General features: G+C 33.6%; 11 protein-coding genes across 11 annotated transcripts; 6 read left to right on the top strand and 5 right to left on the bottom strand.

Moving 5' to 3' along the window:
- Window positions 1-274: 274 nt before the first annotated feature.
- NAEGRDRAFT_70426 (uncharacterized protein) lies at window positions 275-1,337 on the bottom strand (the record flags this gene model as incomplete). The annotated part of the gene is made up of 2 exons (XM_002674405.1): window positions 275-349; window positions 396-1,337. The coding sequence occupies 2 exons, from the start codon at window positions 1,335-1,337 to the stop codon at window positions 275-277; spliced, it is 1,017 nt and encodes a 338-aa protein (XP_002674451.1).
- A 586-nt stretch (window positions 1,338-1,923) lies between these two features.
- NAEGRDRAFT_80627 (uncharacterized protein) lies at window positions 1,924-5,153 on the bottom strand (the record flags this gene model as incomplete). Its single annotated transcript, XM_002674406.1, has 3 exons — window positions 1,924-4,652; window positions 4,700-4,963; window positions 5,005-5,153. 3 exons carry the CDS (start codon window positions 5,151-5,153, stop codon window positions 1,943-1,945), a joined length of 3,123 nt encoding a protein of 1,040 aa, XP_002674452.1. The 3' UTR covers window positions 1,924-1,942.
- Window positions 5,154-5,750: 597 nt separating this feature from the next.
- Window positions 5,751-6,320, top strand: NAEGRDRAFT_70428 (uncharacterized protein; the record flags this gene model as incomplete). Its single annotated transcript, XM_002674317.1, has 1 exon — window positions 5,751-6,320. The coding sequence occupies one exon, from the start codon at window positions 5,751-5,753 to the stop codon at window positions 6,318-6,320; it is 570 nt and encodes a 189-aa protein (XP_002674363.1).
- A 225-nt stretch (window positions 6,321-6,545) lies between these two features.
- Window positions 6,546-8,477, bottom strand: NAEGRDRAFT_80628 (uncharacterized protein; the record flags this gene model as incomplete). Its single annotated transcript, XM_002674407.1, has 2 exons — window positions 6,546-7,522; window positions 7,569-8,477. The coding sequence occupies 2 exons, from the start codon at window positions 8,475-8,477 to the stop codon at window positions 6,665-6,667; spliced, it is 1,767 nt and encodes a 588-aa protein (XP_002674453.1). The 3' UTR covers window positions 6,546-6,664.
- Window positions 8,478-9,501: 1,024 nt separating this feature from the next.
- NAEGRDRAFT_70430 (rho GTPase activating protein) lies at window positions 9,502-11,440 on the top strand (the record flags this gene model as incomplete). Its single annotated transcript, XM_002674318.1, has 4 exons — window positions 9,502-9,582; window positions 9,735-10,473; window positions 10,529-10,799; window positions 10,882-11,440. The coding sequence occupies 4 exons, from the start codon at window positions 9,502-9,504 to the stop codon at window positions 11,438-11,440; spliced, it is 1,650 nt and encodes a 549-aa protein (XP_002674364.1).
- An 89-nt stretch (window positions 11,441-11,529) lies between these two features.
- NAEGRDRAFT_58740 (mitochondrial trans-2-enoyl-CoA reductase) lies at window positions 11,530-12,843 on the bottom strand (the record flags this gene model as incomplete). The annotated part of the gene is made up of 2 exons (XM_002674408.1): window positions 11,530-12,592; window positions 12,710-12,843. 2 exons carry the CDS (start codon window positions 12,841-12,843, stop codon window positions 11,635-11,637), a joined length of 1,092 nt encoding a protein of 363 aa, XP_002674454.1. The 3' UTR covers window positions 11,530-11,634.
- A 44-nt stretch (window positions 12,844-12,887) lies between these two features.
- On the top strand, window positions 12,888-13,820 carry NAEGRDRAFT_70432 (uncharacterized protein; the record flags this gene model as incomplete). The annotated part of the gene is made up of 1 exon (XM_002674319.1): window positions 12,888-13,820. One exon carries the CDS (start codon window positions 12,888-12,890, stop codon window positions 13,818-13,820), a length of 933 nt encoding a protein of 310 aa, XP_002674365.1.
- Window positions 13,821-14,270: 450 nt separating this feature from the next.
- NAEGRDRAFT_80630 (uncharacterized protein) lies at window positions 14,271-14,970 on the top strand. The gene has a single exon (XM_002674320.1). The coding sequence runs from the start codon at window positions 14,306-14,308 to the stop codon at window positions 14,948-14,950; it is 645 nt and encodes a 214-aa protein (XP_002674366.1). The 5' UTR covers window positions 14,271-14,305; the 3' UTR covers window positions 14,951-14,970.
- A 55-nt stretch (window positions 14,971-15,025) lies between these two features.
- On the bottom strand, window positions 15,026-17,482 carry NAEGRDRAFT_50960 (uncharacterized protein; the record flags this gene model as incomplete). The annotated part of the gene is made up of 1 exon (XM_002674409.1): window positions 15,026-17,482. The coding sequence occupies one exon, from the start codon at window positions 17,480-17,482 to the stop codon at window positions 15,026-15,028; it is 2,457 nt and encodes an 818-aa protein (XP_002674455.1).
- Window positions 17,483-18,027: 545 nt separating this feature from the next.
- NAEGRDRAFT_70435 (uncharacterized protein) lies at window positions 18,028-18,798 on the top strand (the record flags this gene model as incomplete). The annotated part of the gene is made up of 1 exon (XM_002674321.1): window positions 18,028-18,798. The coding sequence occupies one exon, from the start codon at window positions 18,028-18,030 to the stop codon at window positions 18,796-18,798; it is 771 nt and encodes a 256-aa protein (XP_002674367.1).
- A 121-nt stretch (window positions 18,799-18,919) lies between these two features.
- On the top strand, window positions 18,920-21,323 carry NAEGRDRAFT_80631 (helicase-like protein; the record flags this gene model as incomplete). Its single annotated transcript, XM_002674322.1, has 3 exons — window positions 18,920-19,590; window positions 19,637-20,446; window positions 20,492-21,323. 3 exons carry the CDS (start codon window positions 18,920-18,922, stop codon window positions 21,246-21,248), a joined length of 2,238 nt encoding a protein of 745 aa, XP_002674368.1. The 3' UTR covers window positions 21,249-21,323.
- Window positions 21,324-21,423: the final 100 nt, after the last annotated feature.

The following is a 21,423-nucleotide window of genomic DNA, read 5'->3' on the forward strand; positions in this document are numbered from 1 at the left end:
ATAATAATGGTATCTGTCTCTAACTTAAAATTAATATTATTGGATGAAAGTTGGTACTGGACTTGATCTAAACTTTCCACTTCCAAAACCATTCTACTCAAACCATAAACTCTATTTGTTTCACACACTTCACTTCTATCACGACAAATTACTCTCAATTTTGGAGGTAATATTGATGTGTTTGGAGCTATCATCTTGGAGAAATCCCACAAGTAATGTCTATAAGGCTCTATGACTTCCACATTTTGGGATCCAAATAATTTGATAAATGTTTTCAATCCTTCCACATCTTCTCTGACTGCTGTTGTTTGGAATTCAATTTCCCTACAAGACTTGATTTTGAGGTTTCCTAATGGGAAGTTTTTCAATTGCCACATATTTCTATTATTTCTTACGTATTTTACATTTTTTTCGGTAACCAATTTCATTACTAATTCAAAGAATGGATGATAATTAATGGTATATATTCCATGATTCTTAAATGGTTCATTTCTGTAAATATACTTTCTGTAAAATTCCCACATGGTTCCAAATAAAAATGTTTGTTTAAATCCTATTATCTTTTTGTCTTCCAATTTCAGTTTTGATAGCATCGACTTAGTCATGTAAAATTCATGATAATTCTTGAACTGGCTTGTGCAAATAATTCCTCTAGATTTAAGTATTTTCCTATCGGAATCTCCCGAAGCTGATGGAAAAAGTGAGACTCCCAATAATCCAAATGTGTGAACACTTCCAAAACTTGTGAGTAATGAGGCAATTCCATCAAGAGAGAGTAGATTGCGTTGTACAGATTGTTCCTCTTGCTTTTTTGCACCAACAACTCTCTCACCAAACAGTACAGTAAAGATATGACTAATATATCCTCTTATTTTGTTCAATCCAGGTTGTTCCACACATTGAATCTTGAAATTATTAAGAGAAACACATCCCATACGAGTTGATTGATCGATAGGGTAATTTTCCTTCTGAGAAAATGGTTGAAAACCATAAACAATCGGAAGCTTTAAATCCTTTGCAAAGAATTTAAATAATGCCTCAGCTTGATTTGAATAAAAAGTAACTTGTTCCAATGATTTCACAATAGAATGCAAATTAGGATTATCACTACCACGTCGGAGCATACTATCAATTTGTTTATAAACATAATGTTCCTCCTCTTTAGAAAAATTGGCGGCAAATTGTTCTCTCATACCCAAGACTGTCTTTTTGAGAGTTTGAAATCCCAACCGATAGGCAAGCAATATTTGATTCACGAAAAACAAGCCTCCTCCGATCAAGCCATTCCTCGACGAGGCTGCGTGGGAAGAATTTTCCAAATTTTGTTGTTGATTCATTTTTTTTAATATAATTTTAATTTTTTCAATCAATTTCCATTTCTGAAGAATTTACATAGAGAAAAATTGTTTTTTTAAATGCAATGATCAATGATGAGGATTTGGAAGGAAGGGAATGATTTGGAGTTGGTACTTATTTTGATTCGAGTCATTTCAATGTAAATAAACCATTTCTTTATTGGACATGTTTTAAGATTTTCAATGCTCATGATGAATTGCTGTTTATCTGAGAGATATAGAGATACTTCAGCAGCTTCAATTTTGATGACATTTCTTACTAATAATCGTACCAACACTCTTGCTACGCTTCACTCTTAAAGAGATCTTTGACAACACATACTAAAAAAATGGATTTCTCGATTTTGAAAAAAAATAGTAAAAAGTTCTAGTTAGAAGAACCTTAATACAACTCATTAATCGGTAATCTTACCAAAATCCCTCTAAATTCCCTCACTGAGAGTCAAAATCATCACCATTGCTCGGATGTTTGATGACCTTCTATTCACTAATTTTTAAACAATTACCTAGCCAGCACTGAAGATTTAACTAAGAGCAACGCTATTACTCAGTAAATGAAATAGATCTTAAAACGGACGAGTTTACATTTATTTGGAGTTCTCCTCCTTTGAATCATCTTGTTTTTGGGGTTGGCTGGTTTCCTCAATGTCCTCAATTTCCAAATCATCTTCCTTATGTCTTGGAGAAGCTTCAACAGACTCATCAGAAGTGAACATATCATACTCACCCTTAAAGTAAGACATGGATTTCTCTGTTAGTTTCATAGGGAATCTGTTTTCAAATTGGAATCTTGGATGAGGTACATTGAATTTGTTCTTTAGGTTGGTGTCTTTCTTCAGCTCTTCAATTCCTTGCTCAACATAATTTACCAAAACATCGGCAGTCATTTCCCTCCTGAATATTTCCCTGTTTGTATCATTCTCAAACACAGCACAAATAAGGGTTGGGAATAATATTTGCTTGTTTTGGTTGTCCGAAAAATATTGGTCTGGTAATGAAATTAATCTCTGTAGAATGGTTGGGTTCCTTCCATTGTGATAGTGGAGCATATCTTGATTGGATTGATTTTCCAAGCAGAAATATCCAATGAGAAGAATAATTTCATTCAAGAGGTCTGGAATGTGAATTTTAAGATTGGATGCAATAGCAGAATCATATACAATCAGTGTTGGATCATAGTTGACGGATTCTATAAAACTCAAAAGGAATCCAATTATGTGGAACAATTCTGTTTGGAAAGTATCTCCCAGAATTTTCTGGATGAAATCAAGATCAATGCATGCCAAGTTGTTTAAAATTCTAAATGCTAGGAATGTTATTCTGAGGGCAAGGTCATTGAGTTCTGGTTTGTTTTTACCTCTCAAAGGTCCACTAGCAAGAACAATAGTTGATAATACAGGTAGGACGTCAATAACATTAATTGATTGGAATTTAGCGATGAGGTTTTCAATTTCTGGTCCCTTTTTTTGAACATAGACAGGTAAATGTCTAAGTTTGGCATACGTGAATGTTGTCATCACTCTGATAAGCTCCAAAGATTTAAGAATGAAAGAAGATCTTTCTTGTAATTGGAATTCATCAACATAGATTACATGTGATTTGATAATATCCAATAGTTTGGTACTGACAATAAAGTCAATCAAGTAGTCTTTAAACATTACTTCCACTTCAACAATCTCAGCAGAAGGTGTTTGCAATAGTTTGGTAATAATTACCACCATCATTTCCAATTCAGCAAGTGATGTGGGTTGATTACCTAGCTCAATAGTTGCTTGTAAAACTGAGCAAATTAGGTTGTTAGTATTAATGTAAATTAGATTATCCTTAAGCTTGCAGAGAGAATTGAGTGCCTGAATGTAGGCAGATCTTTCGTCTGCATCCTTGGCAAGTGCCATTTGAGAACACACACAATCCAAGGCGCCTTCATCTCTGAGAGATTCCAAAATATCAGATCTACTAATTCTAGATAAAGACAAAAGTGCTTGGATGAGTACATCAGATTTAGGTTGATTCTTGATGTTTTGTACTGTCTTTTTGAAAAGATTTGATTTCGGTTTGGCTTTTGGTTTGATTTGAATGAGCTTTTTCTCCATAGCTTCAAAGGCTTTGGTGAATTTTTGTTTGGCTCTTTTGAATTTCTTACTCGATTTCTTATTTTCGTTAGTGCTATCCTCTTCAGCAGCAACGATTGGAGATGGTGAGACAACATTATATTCGACTTTTGGTGGGGATAGAGCTCTCTTTCTAGCTTCTTCAACTTTCTTCAAGTCAATGGATGCCTTTGCCTTCTTAGTTTCTATAGTTTTAGTCTTTCTATCCTCAGCAGCTTCAAGCTTTTTCTCTAATTTTTCTGACAAGTGTTGTGTAGAGAGCTCGGTTTCCTTCTTGGTCTTTTGGATCTTTTTTTCATATTCGACCTTTTTGCTGATTCTTTCAGCAGATTCCTTCTCTTTTTGCTCTTTAATGAGTTCGACTTTCTTCTCTTTAGCCTTAATACTTTCAAGGAAAGTTTGTTGGCGTTCAATTTCTAATTGTTGTCTTCTCATCTTGGCTGCTCTCTCCTTTTCTAGATCCTTAGTGCATTTGACTTTGATTTTATGTTGCTCTCTTTCTCTTCTTTCTTGGGAGGCTGTTAATTTTTGATCGAGTTGGAACTTGTTCTTTTCTTCTTCGAGAGATTTAATAAATTTGACTTCTTCAACCTTTTCGCTTTCTTTTCTGGCCTCTTCCATAACTTTCTTGATGTGTATTTGGTTATTCTTTCTTGCTCTTTCGTGCTTTTCTTCTTGTTTCTTTTTAGTTTCTTCCAGTTCCTTTTCTCGTTTTTTCAAAACTTCCTTTTGTTTTTCTGCCTCCTTTAAGAATTTGACCTCTTGTTGAATTTGTTTTGTTTGTCTATTCCATGCTGATTTGGCCATCTTTTCCTCTTGTCTTCTTCTAATGTCCTCTGGTGACAACCTCTTTCTGTTTGGGGATGAAAGTCTTTCCCTTACAGACATCATATCAGGAGAACTGGGAGGAGAGTTTTCTGGGCTTGATACAACATCTGCCCAAGCTCTTCCCTGAGTTCCAAATGAAGGACTATTGAACAAATCTTCAAATGAGGTACTGATATTGATCTGGCTAGTTGAATTAGATGGTGTTGTATCGCTCAATAATGAAGAATTAACATCATTGACAGTTTGTTTTGATAATAATTCAGAAAAATCTTTGACAGCTGACTGAAATATATTACAAATTTCAGAAGTAAATTCACTTCCATTTTGCTCGCATTCTTTAAATAAATCCTCAATTATTCTTTTGGAAAATTAAATTAGTATAACAAAATAAAATACTACACAAACCTTCTTACTTCATCAGTTGTCAATTTAGTTTCCTCAACAGGTGAAATGACTGGAACAAGCATCTTTTTAGGAACTATTTGTTTCTTTGGACTCCTGGTGATAGAAGCATTTCCAACTCTAAATGAATGAAGATTTTTCTGAGATAATGTTTTTGGAGTAATGATAGACTCCTTTTGTTTTGGAGACAAGATCTCATGATGTGCATTACTCATAAAATGTAAATTTAAATGTGGAGGTGATTTCCAAACACTATTCGAAGCAATACTATTGTCCATAAATTGATTATGATGGTCGGAAGTTGCAACACTCCATTTAATGAATTTGTAGTTGCAGCAGCATAACTCGATATTGTTGTTGTTGATGATGAAGATGTATTATTATTGTTTAGTGATGATGCAGACGGTACTTGTGTTGCAGCAGGTGAAGATGAGCCACCGCTTGGCAACTTGTCCATTTTTTTTATTGTGAAGAATACATCAGCATATTGAAAATGGAAGCCTTTTCAAGCGATTGGCGCTCAAATAATCTACAGTAATCCTTATGATTGAAATACAAAGAAAATATTTCGAGTTCCCTTAAGACTGTGCAAAAATTGTAATGAACGGAAGGCTTCGGTAAGGATTGAGGTTGATGGACCATCTCTTGTGGGAAGAATGAACATTAAGGAATGAAGAATTGATTAAATTTGGAATTTTTAATTGTTGATCATATTGTATACAATGGATCATCAATACTTTTGTTTTCGAACTGTGACTCCTATTTTTACAAATATATTAGAAACAATTTAAAATTATTAGTTAAAAAATGTCAATTCTTTCGTATGATCCCGAAAATCGGATTGAAAAGATAATTTCAAATTCTACCTATTTATTTGATAATACTTACGGATTTCAATTTATCAGCATGGCTAGTTCCTTTCGTGTGGTATGTGATAAATTCTTACAAAATAGGAAGATAATATTTTCAGTTGCACCTCTTTGGAGTCAACAATTATGCTTGTTTCGTCGGAAAAGAATTAGAGGGTGAGCAAGATTTATACTTTATCAATGTAATGGAAGAGGAAATCATTGGAACATCTGCCAATATCAACTCTGTAGTTTTGCTTGTCCAACACAAAAAGTCAAAGAGAACCAGAATTTTTATTAGAGAACCGAAAAACCATCTTTCTAAAGTTTATAATACACACAACATTGATGGAATTGAGTGGAGAGAAGTTTTGGATTTGGAAACTCTGTTATTGGATGGTGAATGGATAATTACTTGTTCATGCTCTTGGGCTACAGTAGCATTTGTTACGAGCTTTGGAAGAATTTTAACAATAGGATCCAATCATAAAGGAGAGCTAGGTAGACCTTCCACCAAGTTTGATAATGCAGGAGAATGTGAAATAGTTTCTAAAACTTCAAGTAACAAACCATTTTTTGTAAAAACAAAAAGTGGAGAATATGATTTATTGGCTCTTACAAAAGATGGAAAAGTTTATAGATGTGGATATTCTCTTGGACTTGATGGAACATTAGAAAGACTTACTGAATTCGATTCACAAATATTGGACGAGGATGAAGTTTATGAAGATATTGCCTTTACTGCTCGAAGAGGTTTTGCATTGACAAGTAAGTGAGCTTCTCATCGTTTTTAACTTTTTAAAGGCAAGAAAAGAATATTTTGTTTGAATAATTGTCAAGAAATAATAATCCCTCTCTCACCAATTCATTCTGTAACATTGCACGGTTTCCAGTTTTTGAGAGTAATTGTTAATGATAAGAAGTGCTACATTATGAAGAATAATGAATTGGTTATAGAATATGAAGCCACAGTACCTCGATTAGAAGAGCTGTATTTTTGTGGAACTTCTTACTATTCAGTTTACTATTGGCGCAAATCAAAGGAGAGTTATTATTGTATAACTTTCAAACAGAACCTTATTAACTTGACAAAGCATGAGAGGTTGACTGATATTGCAATTTACTTTCTTTGAACTGGGCTTCTGTAAATTCCAAAGAATGCACAAGGCATTTTGTTTGCTTCTGAAAAGGTGGAATCTCCATTTCTACAAGTAGCATCAGAGTGATTAATTGCTGCATTATAGAGCGAACTTGTATAATTACCAACAAAACTCGATGCAGGAGTAGTCATGAAACAGCTAGAAACAGGAACAAGCCCATCGTTTGGCTCTCCGTATTGAACCATTTGAGAAAAAATTTCCAGAGCTACACCATAATAACTCACCAAACCAAAAGGTGAACTACCACACAATCTGGCACTAATCTTTGGTTCAGAATATGAGAATATAGGATCACCCAAACACATAGGCTTCTTACCATGATAATTGGTAGTATTTGGATCACAATAATTTGGAAGTAAAGTTGCATCAGCGAGGTCTGGATTATCACCATCACAATTTCCTGTAACTTCTGCAACAAAATCTATAATTTTCTGAAGCTCATGAGGAGCTGTTTTGTGGACATATTGATAGCAGAGTGTTTTGAGATAGACTGCTGCTGGACTTCCATTAAATGGAGCTGATAAGCTTACCCATGTCGAGGTGGTCAGATCTAAGCTGCAATACCCCTTATACATAGCTGTTGGGAAAATCATATTTGCCATGGAGTGCGTGAACACTATTGTGTTGCTAATCACCTTTGAGTTGGTCTTATTCTTGTTTCCAATAAGGGCCAATTCACAATAAGATGTTTGTAAATGCTCTGAAGTCCATCCATTCTCTTTGGTATTTCTACGAATGAACCATCTCTCTGAACACAAGTCTTCAGTGTATGAATTTACTTGACCCCAATAGTGTGGCCAATCATTGAGAGGAACACCCTAGAATAATAATTACAATAAGAACAATCCCAATCTGAAAACTTACCTCATTTTTCACACCAGCTCCATGAAGGAATACACAAATTTTCTTGGTTCCATTATTTTTCAAATTAAGCTTGTATAGTTCTTTGAGAAGAGAATTATTCGACTCTTCCTTAAACCAAACTAACTTCTTATTTGCTGTTGGTACATCTTTTTGATATTGCTTTTGAGGAGTAACAGTATGCTTGACACAAGTTTGAGAAAGTATCTTGACCTTTTCAAATAATTTAGAGTCTTGATCGTTGACAGAACTAATTTCAATCATGACATTACTAGATCTAATTCTGTACGGTGTTTTCTTTTCATTCACACAAGCAATTAATGCTTCATTCGAATATTCTTGATTTAACAAATTCACAAACACTCTATCTCCTGAGTTACAACCTGCCAATCCAGACAATTGCATGTCAAAACTCTCCTTCCAATTTTCCAATTTAACAGCAGGTACAATCAGTTTGGAATACAGAACTGCCAAAGTTTTTTGAATTCCACTAACAAATCTATCACCCATTCCAATAGCCCCATACTCCAACTGAATACAGCTCTTATTATGTGGAATTATCATGAATGTTTTCTCACTTTCCAATAAGATTGAAAGTGGTGATTCCAAACTCTGAGCAAATATCTTTACCGAATCAACAAGAGCACTCTTGTCATTGAATAGTTGGAAGATTCCTCTCCATTCCATTTCATGGCGTTGGTTCAATCCAAAGTTAGAACCAGCAAAACCTTCATCATTACCACCAACAATCTTATTTGATGAAACTTGAGAAAATCTGAACGATCCCGATCTTGGAAATTGGAATGCAACATCCTCAGATGTATCTACAGACAATGCTCCAACAGCAAACTGCAGCAAGATGTGCAAGACTAACACGAGCAGGGCGATCTTCATTGAATAATTTGTAGACATTTTTTTCTTGTTGATAATCTTAAATTGTTGAGGATTCTTGAGACGAATCATCATCGTTTGGTAAGGGTATTGAGCCATCCTTTACAATGAGTTACTTGATGATGGTTATTATAAATTATCCGTTGCTAGAAGAATTATTGTTGGTGAAGAGGAAAAATTCGGTCAACTCCCCACCATGAATTTTCAATTTATATTTGTTTAGGAAATTGAAAATAATCCTTCATCCCAGTGCTGTTTGTGTAAAACTTTTACAATAACAATTTAACATTTCACTTTCGTCAACCAAAGGAGAACTTGGGTGAACAAAAACTTCAACTCTTTTACAAAACCAGAAAAAAATGCAACAATTATGTTGGGATGAATTGATTAACATTTCCTCTTTTCTTCCTCTTGGTGATTTGCTGAATTCCTTCCGTTTGGTAAATAGGGAATTTCTCTCTCTTTTCCGAGAGTTGGAATTGAGTAGGAATTTTTGGATGAACCTATACAAGAGTTTCATCTCATCCCGAATTGATTTATATAATGATTTAATTAATGAGAGTTTGGAAATGAGGGGGAGAATACTGCATTCATGTAAGGAAAAAAGGAATGGAGGGAAAGGCTTGGGAATTTTCATATCAAATCAAAAACTTGCTAATGGAATTATGAGAGAAATGTTGCATAGTTATGATTCTTATCATAATGGATGGAAATGGTGTACTGATAATAGAGATTGGTGCTATGGAAAACCATTCATCCCCAGATTTTTCCTTTCAGTCCTTTATTTCTCAACAATCATCATAATCAGCATACCAATTTGAACATGCTTATTATCAAAATAATAAGATGAATTGTCACTAGTTATTCGAAACAGAGCAACCAGCTCATTAGATCTTGAAAATTAATGATCTGGCCAATTAATACAAAAGGAAGTAAAAGTAGCTTTCTTTGTTGATTGAAGAAACCACAAAAGAGCGCAATTCTCTATCTTTATACCTGTCATTTCGATCAAATGTCGTAACGGTAATAATTTTCACAATAAAAAATGAAACTAACTGTTTCCATCATTGAGTGCAAGAATCTAATAGTTGGGGACCTAATAACCAACCTTGCCGATCCCTATGTAGTACGTTAATTTCTTTTATTGTTATTCGAAAGTAGTTTACGGAAACATTTCTAACGAACGCAAATCATCCCAACACCTTTTTTCTTCCATTAAATTATTACCATCATCATCAAATCGTCAACTTTCTAATAATCATTATCGGATTCTAATAGATTTGTACCATCAATGCTCCAGCACAAGAAATTAGAGAAGAAGAAAAAGTTCTACCATCACCCTCAGCAGTCATTTCCACTCACAAAACACTCGCCGATAAAGAAGGTGGAGTTATTGGTTCTGCCTATGGTTCATTCGCAAGTTTACAACATTTAAATACTTTACAAAATCCTTTACTAAGTAATACAGTGGAGAATATAAATCAATCACCAACTACTCCAAGAAAAAAGTCACTATGTATTACTAGTAGTTTACATCAATCGAATGAATTGGCTAAATACTATTCACCTCCGACAACTATTACTCCGACAACTCCTAGATCTTCACGGAAATTCTCAAGTAATGATTTGGCCAAAAAGAGAGCCTCTACTAGAACTATCAATAGTTCAAGTAGTGGAGGAAATACATCAAGTATTTCTGAAGATATCCATAGTGGTAGTAATGGAATTGGACACATTGTCAATGGACACAGATCTTCCTCTTCATCAGATTCCAATGATAAAAACTCTGCAGTTACAATGGACTCGCCAGTCTATGAATACGAGAATAGGAGACCTTGTGAATTTAAAAACAGAAAAATCATTGCACAGAAAAAGACTGAAATCATTTACAATAATTTGAATCCAATATTTACGGATGAACATTTGGTTGTGGAGGGAATTAAGGATGAATCAGTTGTGAAAAATTGGATAATTACATTGGAAGTGTTTGATTATGATTATATGAAATATGATGATTGTAGGTTTTTTATTTGTTTATTGGAATTGAAAGTTTTATTGTAAAAAATGTCAAGATTTGGGAAGTGTTGAAATTTCATTTGAAAAGTATCAAATTCAAGTTTTGCAACCAATGGTTTTGACAGTGCCACTTGAAGGTGTTCCAAATGGAGAAATTACAATTGATATTAATCTAGGTGAAGAATCGAAGGTTTTTGGTTTGGAATTGGAAAAGATCATGTCACGTCATCGTGAAAAGATTCATGGACTTGGCTTACCAAAATGTGTTCATGATATGTTTGTCTTTTTGTCTGATGAGATATCTATATGTGAAGAGGGTATATTCAGGTAGGTTGTTTACAATGAAGAGTTCAATATATATTTACCTTAACGTGTGTGAAATTTCATTATACATGTGAAAATAATGTAGAATTCCTGGAAAGTCAGATCTCATTACAGCAATCAAGAAACAATACGATCAAAATGAGGATAAAGAGATTAAGAATTACATTCTTGATCAGGAGAAGGTCTTTTTAACAGATCCAGAACAGAAAAGATCACCTGCCATGGTTAAGATAACAGCTTCTCTATTGAAAGATTTTATCAGATCCTTACCAACACCCCTTCTAACCTATCAACTCTATGATGAATTTGTGGATTTAAAGAATGATGACAAGACAATTTTAGAACTCATTCAAAAATTACCACCTCTCCATCAACACTTGCTGTATTGGTTACTTGCTTTGATTTCAATGATTGAATCTAAATCACAACTCAACAAAATGTCAGCCTCCAGCTTGGCAAGCGTGATTGCTATCAATTTATTAAGAAAAAAGGATGAAAACAAGTCAGCCAATTCCCTAGAATCTCTCAGAATGGAAACTGATAGGGTTATCAAATGTGTAGAACTTCTCATTAACAAGTATCAAACCGTTCTCAAACCATACTTTGAAAAGACTTACAGTTTTTTCAAACAACAAGAGTTGTAATTTAATATAAATTTTGCTTCAAATATTCAAATCAATAAATAAATTAAAATACTAATAATTTAGATTTTCAAAATAGGAAATTAATTTTTAAATAAATTTTGTTTTTTATTGACCTACAAGCAATGTCCCTGTTGGTGATTTTTTTGTTTGTGTGTATGTTACTGTGTGTGATTGTGACCATCTATCTATTGGATTTATTCGTTCATCTTCAAAACGACCTTTCTTTCTTGACCATCTTCGAAACTCTTTTCCAAAGCATAATTAAATTCAGAGAATTTGTGTGTTTCGACCAAAGCCAACAACTTCTTGTCAATAACGAGTTTGGACAATTCGTCAATCATCTTTTGTCTTTCTTCCTTTGAGTGAGTTTCGACCCATCTAGTCATCCAAAAACCTTTAAGAGTAATGTTGTTGAAAATGAATGGGCTCGTTGGGACAGTGATACCTTGTCTAGACATACCACCATATGTCACCATAACACCATCTTCAGCCAAATACTTGGTAACAATACGAGCAGCATCACCACCAACACAGTTCAAGGCCAATTTTGGCTTTGGTAAATCCGATAATAAACGAGACATCTTAGTATTATTGCTAGCGAAAGAATAATCCATAACAATATCAGCTCCTAATTGCTTCATTCTTTGCACTGTTAAATCGTGATTTTGTCTTTGTCTAATCAAGTTAATAGTTTGAATACCACGTAATTTGGCCAATTGGATAACCATCAAACCAACCATGGAATTAGCACCGTTTTGAATAATGACATCACCTGGCTTCAATTCAGCAAAGTCAGAAAGAAGTCTATAAGCAGTACAAGGGTTAACGGAAAGAATTGAAGCATATTCAACTGGCAATTCCTTTGGTACAGTTGTAACATCTTCAGCTTTACAAACGAGGTGAGTTCTCCAAGTACCCAAACCACCATTGCTTGGAATGACATGATCACCCTTCTTAAGACCGGTAACACCAGAACCAACTTCTTCAACAATACCAACACCTTCATTACCAGGAACAGCTGGGAAAGACTTTGGACTCTTTCCGTACACTCCTTGAATTGTATTAATATCGGCTGGGTTGATTGGTGCTGCTAACATTTTAATGACAACTTCATCATTCTTAACAGAGGTATCAATATCAACATTTTCAACTCTAAATAGAAAATTAACGTTCAAAGTTATTGTTCATCATTATCATATTTCCAATAAAAAGATAATAAAATTTCATATTTTTTTAGTTTCAATCCACATCATCGCTTTATACACTTACTTCAAAACTTCCAATGGATTACCGAACTTTTCATAACGAACAGCCTTTGATTGGACTGTAGCATAGAAACAATTTCTTGGAGCAAAGGAAAGGGTATTGTTAATACGGGCAAGAGATTGGATGGATTTTCTCATTTTTTTTCTTTCTTTACAAAAAATATTTTTTAATTTTTTTAAAAATGCGTTCGTTGTTATGTGGGAAAGTCATCAATAGAAACTTTTCAATTCCTTCATCTGCAGCATCTTGTGGAGTTGGTCTTCTTCTTGGTAGGAAATTGTTAACTACAACAATACCTCATCAAGTAATATTGTCAAATTGTTCATCTTGTTTGAAACAAGTATCATTGATAAATCCGAATGAGAATCATCACAGACAATTCTTTTTTAAAAAATCATCAAATAGTATCATTCCGAAGGATGGAGAAAAGGAGGAGGATTATAACAAATTTACTTCTTCATTCTATGTGAAGGCTTTGGCTCCTTTGATTGCTGCTTTAGTTTATTGGTATTTGAAGGATTGGGAGAGTAAGAAGGTAAAGGTTGATTTTGATGCTTTGAAAAAGTATTTGGAAACTTATCAAGATCAAATTAGAGAACAGGCTTTCTTGGCTGCTCTCGAATCACTTTCTCATCAAGAACATCGTGAATTGATGAATGATGTCATTTCTCAATCCTCAGAGAATGGAAAATATTTGGTTGGTGTTTCGAATTCAGAAAATATTAATCATTTTGATTTGGAAATTCAAGTTATGAGTGATATGAAAACTTATAAACCACACACTCTTGTGGATGGACAGGTCAAGTATGCTTTATTTGGAGAATTGTGGCACGTGGAAGAAAAGAATCCATCAACACTTCAAGCTTATGGAAAGAAATGTTTCGATTCTAGAGATATTACTTTGAATATTCATTGTCCTGTTAGAATTTTGGCAAAGCCAGCAAATGGAGCTGTCTTGGGTCATTTGGGCGATAAACCATTGTGCTATTTGGTTGCTAATATTCAAATGAAATGTGTTGAAAAGGATTTTATACCAGCCAAGAGGCCAGAGTTGACCATTTCAAAAATTTCTATTGCTCCAATTACATCACACTTTTCAACAATACTGGTTTGAAGGAACAAAGATTATTTGAAGAAATAGAAGTTGAAAAAGCCCTTGCACCAAATGGTGTTCACCATGCAGCAGATGGTCTTCATAACCAATCCTTCTCTTGGAAATTCTTCAATTAGAGATTGAATGACACTCATTAAGGTTGGATTTTAGTGTCGAGTTATTTGAATTATGAGACTTGAGTTTATACTGTATTGCTCGAAATACACATTTGTGTGAGAAACAATTTCACAGTTTAATATATTTTCAATTATGAAATATCGTCTAATTTATTATTTATCTATTAATCCACATGGTGACACAGTGTTCCAAGCACTTGCCAGAACAAAGTTGAATTTGAAATTCTATTTTTAACTTGATTCTCAATTTCAAACATGAAAAAACCATAAATCCTTCAAATTCAACATTCACTTCGAGAAAACAAATCGAAACAACAAAAAAAAAACAATCCAACAACCAATCCTATAGCCGAGCTATTGCTAATCATCATGTCCGTAACAACTCTCCCTGTAAATAATAACACTACCACCACTAACTCAACAACAACCTTCTCTAAGAATCAACTCATTGCTCAAGAAGAAGCAGAGTGGACAAAGAAGAAGGATCGTTTTCTAACTTGTAAAGAAGCACTGAATAGAATCATGTGGGATTCTGATTTAAATGATGCCTATCTTCACTTGTCAATGATTTACAAAGACAGATTTGAAGGTGACACTTTTATTTCATATGAAGAATTCTTAAATAGTGATTTGGCAGAAGAACTTCCACAGCACAGAATTCAACAATTGATCTACAGAGATGAATACGTATTCTGGGATAAGAATAACAGAATTGATTTGTTATCAAATGGTCAATTAAGAGAATTGATTTTGAAATTCCAAAGAGAAGAAGAGGAAAGAATTGCTAGAGAACAAGCTGAATTCACAACTGTTTTGCAACCAACTCCAACTCCTGAAACCTCAACAAGTTCAAAAAAGAAGAACAAGAAGAATAAGAAAATCATGAAGGAATTTGTTAGAAATCAAGAAACAGTTCAACAATATAATTCTTCATCTTCATCTGAGGAAGAAGATGATTATGATCAATATATGGAAGAATATGATGAACAATATTCAAGATATTTGAATCATTAAATGAAAAATAATTATTTTGTTAACTTTCTCTTTATTTTGAGAAGATGAATTTATTGGAATATAATAGAAACCTAACTAATTACGTTTCTTAAATAATGGATGGACAGTTTTAGCGACCTTTTTCTTCTTTTTTGAGGAATTGCTTGCTTCAAAGGTATGATAATACACTTCATTGGCACCTCCTGATAGCAATGCCAAACTAGTATCACCACTATGGCTGCCACTTTGAAAGTCATCATTGGGAATATCTTCCAATTTTCCATTAACATCTTTAGCATTCTTGACAAGTTTTAGAAATTCCAATTCATCCTCTTTTGTTTTCATAAATTTGGTCTCCACTCTATTACTCGAGTAGTACTTTTGAATGTCAGCCAAAACTCTGAAACTGTATCCTTGATTGGTAAGGAATTGTTGTCTCTTGGTTGCAAAGAACATTTCCTTTGTGTCTTGTGAGACGAGTGAGTAAAAGTAAGCTTGCTTATTGGTTCCATTCTTTGGACGAAGGATACGACCCAATCTCTGAGCTTCTTGTCTTCTGCTGCCGAAATGGGACGAAATTTGAATAATTACAGTTGCCTCAGGAATATCAATGGCTGTATCACCAACCTTACTAAGGAAAACAGTGTTAAAATTACCACTCTTGAATCGATTCAAGACATCCAAACGCTCAGACTCCCTGGTTTTACCATAAATGTAAGGAAGTTTCAATTTGATGGCATACTGTTCCAGAGTGAAGGTATTATCACTGAAAACAATTATCTTATCTCCATGCTTTTCATGATATCTAATGAGAAATTCACAAGCCCTAAACTTATTTGGATTCATCACATAGTACAAACTCTGTTTGGCATAATTTGAGGAAAGATACTCGGCATAGAATTCTGCAGTCATTGGACACCAAACTTCGACACATTGTACATTGGCAAGATGTCCCTTCTTTTGTAAATCCAACCAATTGGCTTCGTAGAGTTTTGGTCCAATGAGGAAATTTAAATCCTCCTGCTTGTTATCCTCACGTAATAGAGTTGCAGTCAATCCCAATTTACAATGAGCTTTCAAATGGGATGCTCTGAATGAATCAGCAGGGTATACTTGAACTTCATCGAACATTAGCAATCCCCACTCTCTATTTTCAATGTACTCCATCATTTGTTTGGATTCTTCACTTCTCCTTCCCTTAAATGAAATCATACTATAGGTGGTGATTAACACAACGGCCTTATTTGGATCTTTTGGAAGAGTGGCCTTCTGTTGTGAGGTATGAACTAGAATACTATCATCGTCAATGGTACTCCACAATCTGAATTGATTCTTCCACTGAAAGACACTCACTGTATTGATACATAGTACTAGGGTGTGTTTCTTGATTGTGCTGGCAGCTGTCACTCCAACTAAGGTCTTTCCTGCACCACATGGTAGAACAATGATCCCACTTCGAGCTCTTCCATTGCTGAACATTTTGTTGAGTGATTTTTCTTGATAGGAACGAATGGTGGTGGTTGGTTTGAGGTCAATTACGAGTGAACTATTCCTCTTATCATTTCTAAAATCATATTCATCCAAAGTTGGGTGTCCAATTACAATACATTGCTTTTTGACAGATTCAATAGATTTGGATGAAATTTCGAATGAATAGAGAGTTTCATGTGGTTCACTATCCAAATCGTTATCATCTTCATATTCTTCTTCATAATTCGAATGATTGATTGCTCCAATCATTTCCTTTTGAACATGGTGTTGTTCATTCATAGTATTGGAAAGAGAATTTGAATTTGTTGAAATTAGAGTTTGTTTTTGAAAAGCCTCAACTTGATTAGACTTTGATTTGATAATGAAACGCTTACTCGAATCCAAATATTCGAATTCATTTGGATTTGGTATCAGAGCAGCTTTGCCAATAACTGAATCATTTCTCAACTTTTCTATAATTTGTAAAATAGGAGATTCCAGAAAGAATCGATTCTTCTGTAAGACGAATTTCACACTTCCATATTTAGAAGTGGTCTTTCTAATAAAATCAATCAAGTCTGTTGGTAATTTAACCTTACTCAACTTGTCCAAAACTTGAATAATATAATCACAAGTCAATCCAATACTAACAGCTCCATAAAGTGAGAATTCTTTCAATTGATATTCATGTAAATTTTCCATACGTGAGATTGGTTCTGCAATGGCCACAAGAAAATCATAAGCCTGCTGATAAACTGGTGTGTTAGTTTCCATGAAAATGTGATAATCTCCATTATCACCACTACACACCCAAATTGGACGTGATTCGTGGTCTGATTTCAGATCCATTGAAGAATGATCGAATTGAATTCCTTCCTTTTGTTTGAAAATGTCAGTTGCCAACTTTTCTGCTTGTTTGGAGATTTGACTGTCTGTATCATTTTCAATATTGTCATATTTTGTCTTTTTGTTTTTTGATTTAGTTTCTGATTTTCTTCTCTTTTTTTCATTCTTTTCATTGGTTGGATTTGGGTTATTCGAATGTTGAGTTTGATTCGTTTCTTCTTGTTGGCTATTATTCATGTTGATGCTGGTATTACTTGAGAGCATAATAGGTGATTTGGTGTCGATGTATTTTTTTAGAAAATTCTATTGATTATTTATAGACTGTCGTCCTATTTTTTTCAAAATTTTAATTCACAAATTTCACTTCTATTATTAGCACGATCATCAATATTTGGAAATGAATCTGAGAAAAATTTATCATCATCACGGTCTAATTCCATCAAATGATTTGGATTGTTAATTAACACGTATTTAAATAACAAATTAATTATTAATAAAATTAAAGTTTTAATACTAAAAAAATGAAGAAATCAAAGTCCTTCTCCAACTTTCTCGGAAATGAAGAACAAATTCAAGGCCTTTTTGAATTATCGGAGGAAGAAAAAAGGATGATCCAAAGGAGGAAACAAGTGGAGAATTGTAAAGAGGAAATTACAAAATTAAAACAAGCAATTGAAGAAATTAGAGATTATAAAAATCAATGGGTTTGGGTTAAATATTCAAGAAAAGTAGTCATGATTGCACATTTAATTACAGCAGTTTATATTATTGCCGAAAAAACAATGAGAGTTTTGAATACTTCACTCTACAGAACAGTTTCTCATCAGTTATCATTTAGTCAGCTGATGAAATCATGGATGCAGAGTAAATTCAAGAATAGCTCGTTGAAAAATTTAAAGGAGTTTATGAAGGGATATCACGAAAATATTTCCAGACAATATCAAGATCAAAAACTTAAAAAGAAGGAACATTTACAATTTTTATCTCAAACTGATTTTTCTCCATTTACATTTGATATGAATTCTGGTGGAATTATGAATATTGTTGGAAATATTGCAGGATTTTTTGGAGCAGCAAAGCAATCTACAGATAGAATCTTGAAAATTATTGATCCTTCTGATAGCTTATATTTTGGAAATGATGGAGTCATGTCACCAATGATTGATCAAATACCTGATAGCAGCCATGCTGCATTTCAAAACCCAGATTATCTCAAGGGAGATGCATCTATTAGAGAATTATTACAATCAAGAGGTTTCAAATCACTTGTTAAATTATTTGGAAAAGAAACCTTACAGAGTGGATCATTGATATTTCTTGTTTATTGGTTTGGAAAACACAATATTAAGAAGAGAGTATTTGCAACCATTCTACTTTTCCTTTTCAATGTTTACATGCTGGTATTTGATACAAACACAACAAGAGATCGTTTTGGCTCAATCATTCACTGGAACATTATATTTAATCTGCTTTCCCTCACTCTATTCCTTTTATTCAAACAACATTTGAATGTAACCACAGGTTACAGTGAACAACGTTTCTTAGATGATTGAAATTGTATCAAAAGTAAGACATATTTACTTGTTAGCCAACAAGATGTACATTACCCAAAACAAAAAAACAGGCTTTTGATTGTTGGCGCCAATTTTATTTCACCAAGCAGTGGAAAAAAAAATGTTATCATCAAACAACGTTGGTTCCTCTTCGAGTGGCGATGAGAAGTCATCATTAAAAAAGCACACAATGCATCATCACAGAGAAGAAATCGATTCATCATCGGCGCTCACAGAAACTTTAGATATTGAAGTTGTTGATGAAGAACATGAAAAGGATTTAGTGAAGGAGGAAGAAAGTGTTGCGGAATTAATTAAAGATGAAAATGTTGATGAGGAAAAGATTGATGGTGATTTACCAGATCAAGAAGAAGTAGAAGATGAATCATCTGCCCCAAAGGCTGTTAAAGAAAATTTTGATAAATTAAACGAACTTTTGCAAAAGACCGAAACCTACTCTCGTTTTATTCATGAACATGTTGTCGGTGAAGAAGAAGATGATGTAAAAGAAGAAGAACAAGAAGAAGAGGAAGCAAGCGAAGGAGAGGAAGAAGAATCAAACGGAAAAAGAAAAAGAAAGGGTAGAAAGGCAACAACCACTGACGAATCAGCTCAAAAAAAGTTGAAATCTGTTTTCAGCAAATCCAAGACATTACAAACAGCTAATCAAGCTGCTTTAAAGTATTCTCAACCAAAATATTTGTCCGGAACAACACTTAGAGATTATCAATTGAAGGGTGTTAACTGGTTGATTAGTTTGTATGAAAATGGTGTCAACGGTATTTTGGCAGAGTAAGTTTTCTTTATTTGGAATGTGTTATTTACTAATTATTTCAAGTGAAATGGGTCTCGGAAAAACTATTCAAACTATTGGATTATTTTGTCATCTTTATGAAAAGGGAATTAAAGGACCATTCCTTGTTGTTGCACCATTGTCAACTGTATCAAATTGGGTAAATGAGATTGATAAATGGGCTCCTGATATTGGGTGTGTACTTTATCATGGTAATAAGGATGATAGAGCTATTATAAGAGCAAAGAATTTTTCAAAGGTAAAGAAGGGACAAATTGCTGTAGTAGTTTCATCATATGAAATTGTTATGAGAGACAAGAAATTCTTGGCAAACAAATTTAATTGGAAGTATATTGTAGTAGATGAAGCCCACAGATTGAAAAATTTCAATTGTAGATTAACTAGAGAATTGAAGACTTACTCGAGTGAAAATAGATTGCTTCTTACAGGTACACCATTACAAAATAATTTATCTGAACTTTGGTCATTACTCAACTTTTTATTACCATCAATTTTTGACGACTTGAGTGCTTTTAACAAGTGGTTTGATTTTACAAAGAAGGAAAAGAATGATTATATTACAAATGAAAAGACACAACTCATAAGCAAGCTTCATAACATTCTTCGTCCTTTCTTATTAAGAAGATTGAAGAGTGATGTAGATATTGGTATTCCAAAGAAACGAGAATTTTTAATTTATACACACATGACAGATATGCAAAAGGAATATTATAATGCTGTAAAAAGTAAGGATCTCTTACCAATTTTCAAAGATCAAAAGAGAGCAAATAGCACAACTCTTTTGAATTTACTTATGCAAATGAGAAAGATTTGTAACCATCCATTCTTGCTTAGGTATGTTTCGAGATTATTTTACATTTTTTTAATAATTTTATTTAGAGAATTTGAAACAAAAGACAGTGAATCTGAATCTGCTTCAAACAAGAGATTCTTGAAGGAATGTACACAAAATTCTGGTAAATTTGGATTACTTGTAAAAATGTTGGAAAATTTGAAAAAGAATGGTCACAAAGTTTTAATCTTCTCTTTAATGACAAGATTTTTGGATGTACTTGAAGATTATCTTGAATGTAGAGGTGACATGAAATATTGTAGAATAGATGGTTCCATTGCTCAAACTGAGAGAGAACAAAAAATCAAAGAATTTAATCAAGATGAAGATGTATTTTGCTTTTTACTTTCCACTCGTGCTGGTGGTTTGGGTATTAACTTGACAGCTGCTGACACTGTTATTATTTACGACAGTGATTGGAATCCTCAAATTGATTTACAAGCTCAAGATCGTTGTCACAGAATTGGTCAAAAACGTAGTGTTAGAATTTTCAGATTACTTACGTTAGGAACTGTAGAAAAGAAAGTTCTTCAAACAGCAACAAAGAAACTCAAATTGGAAAGACTTATCATCCACAAAGGAAACTTTAAAGGCAACACTCAACAACAAAGCAAGATGACTATCACAGCACAAAATTTGATGGAAATTTTGGATGATACTCAAGTCAATAATGACAGCAAACATGATGAAGGAATTAATGACGATATCTTGGACAGACTTATCAATGAAAGAGGAGATGATTCAACTCTTCCAGCTGCAGGTGTTGGATATGAAGAAGCACACATCTTCCAACAAGACTTTTAGTTCACTCTCGATAATAATTTGCCTTTTTGGTGTTGTCAACAATTAACCAACCTTCCATTAAAGCTCTATTTATTTAAATATCCATATTTTCAATTAAGGATGCACAACCACCCTTGATTGGAAATGATTTGGCTATGGCTAACTACGAGATTTTTCATCTTGTTGAACTTTTTAT

This window comes from Naegleria gruberi, assembly GCF_000004985.1.
Source record: "Naegleria gruberi genomic scaffold NAEGRscaffold_40, whole genome shotgun sequence".
In the NCBI taxonomy this organism is placed as follows: Eukaryota; Heterolobosea; class Eutetramitea; order Acrasida; family Naegleriidae; genus Naegleria; species Naegleria gruberi.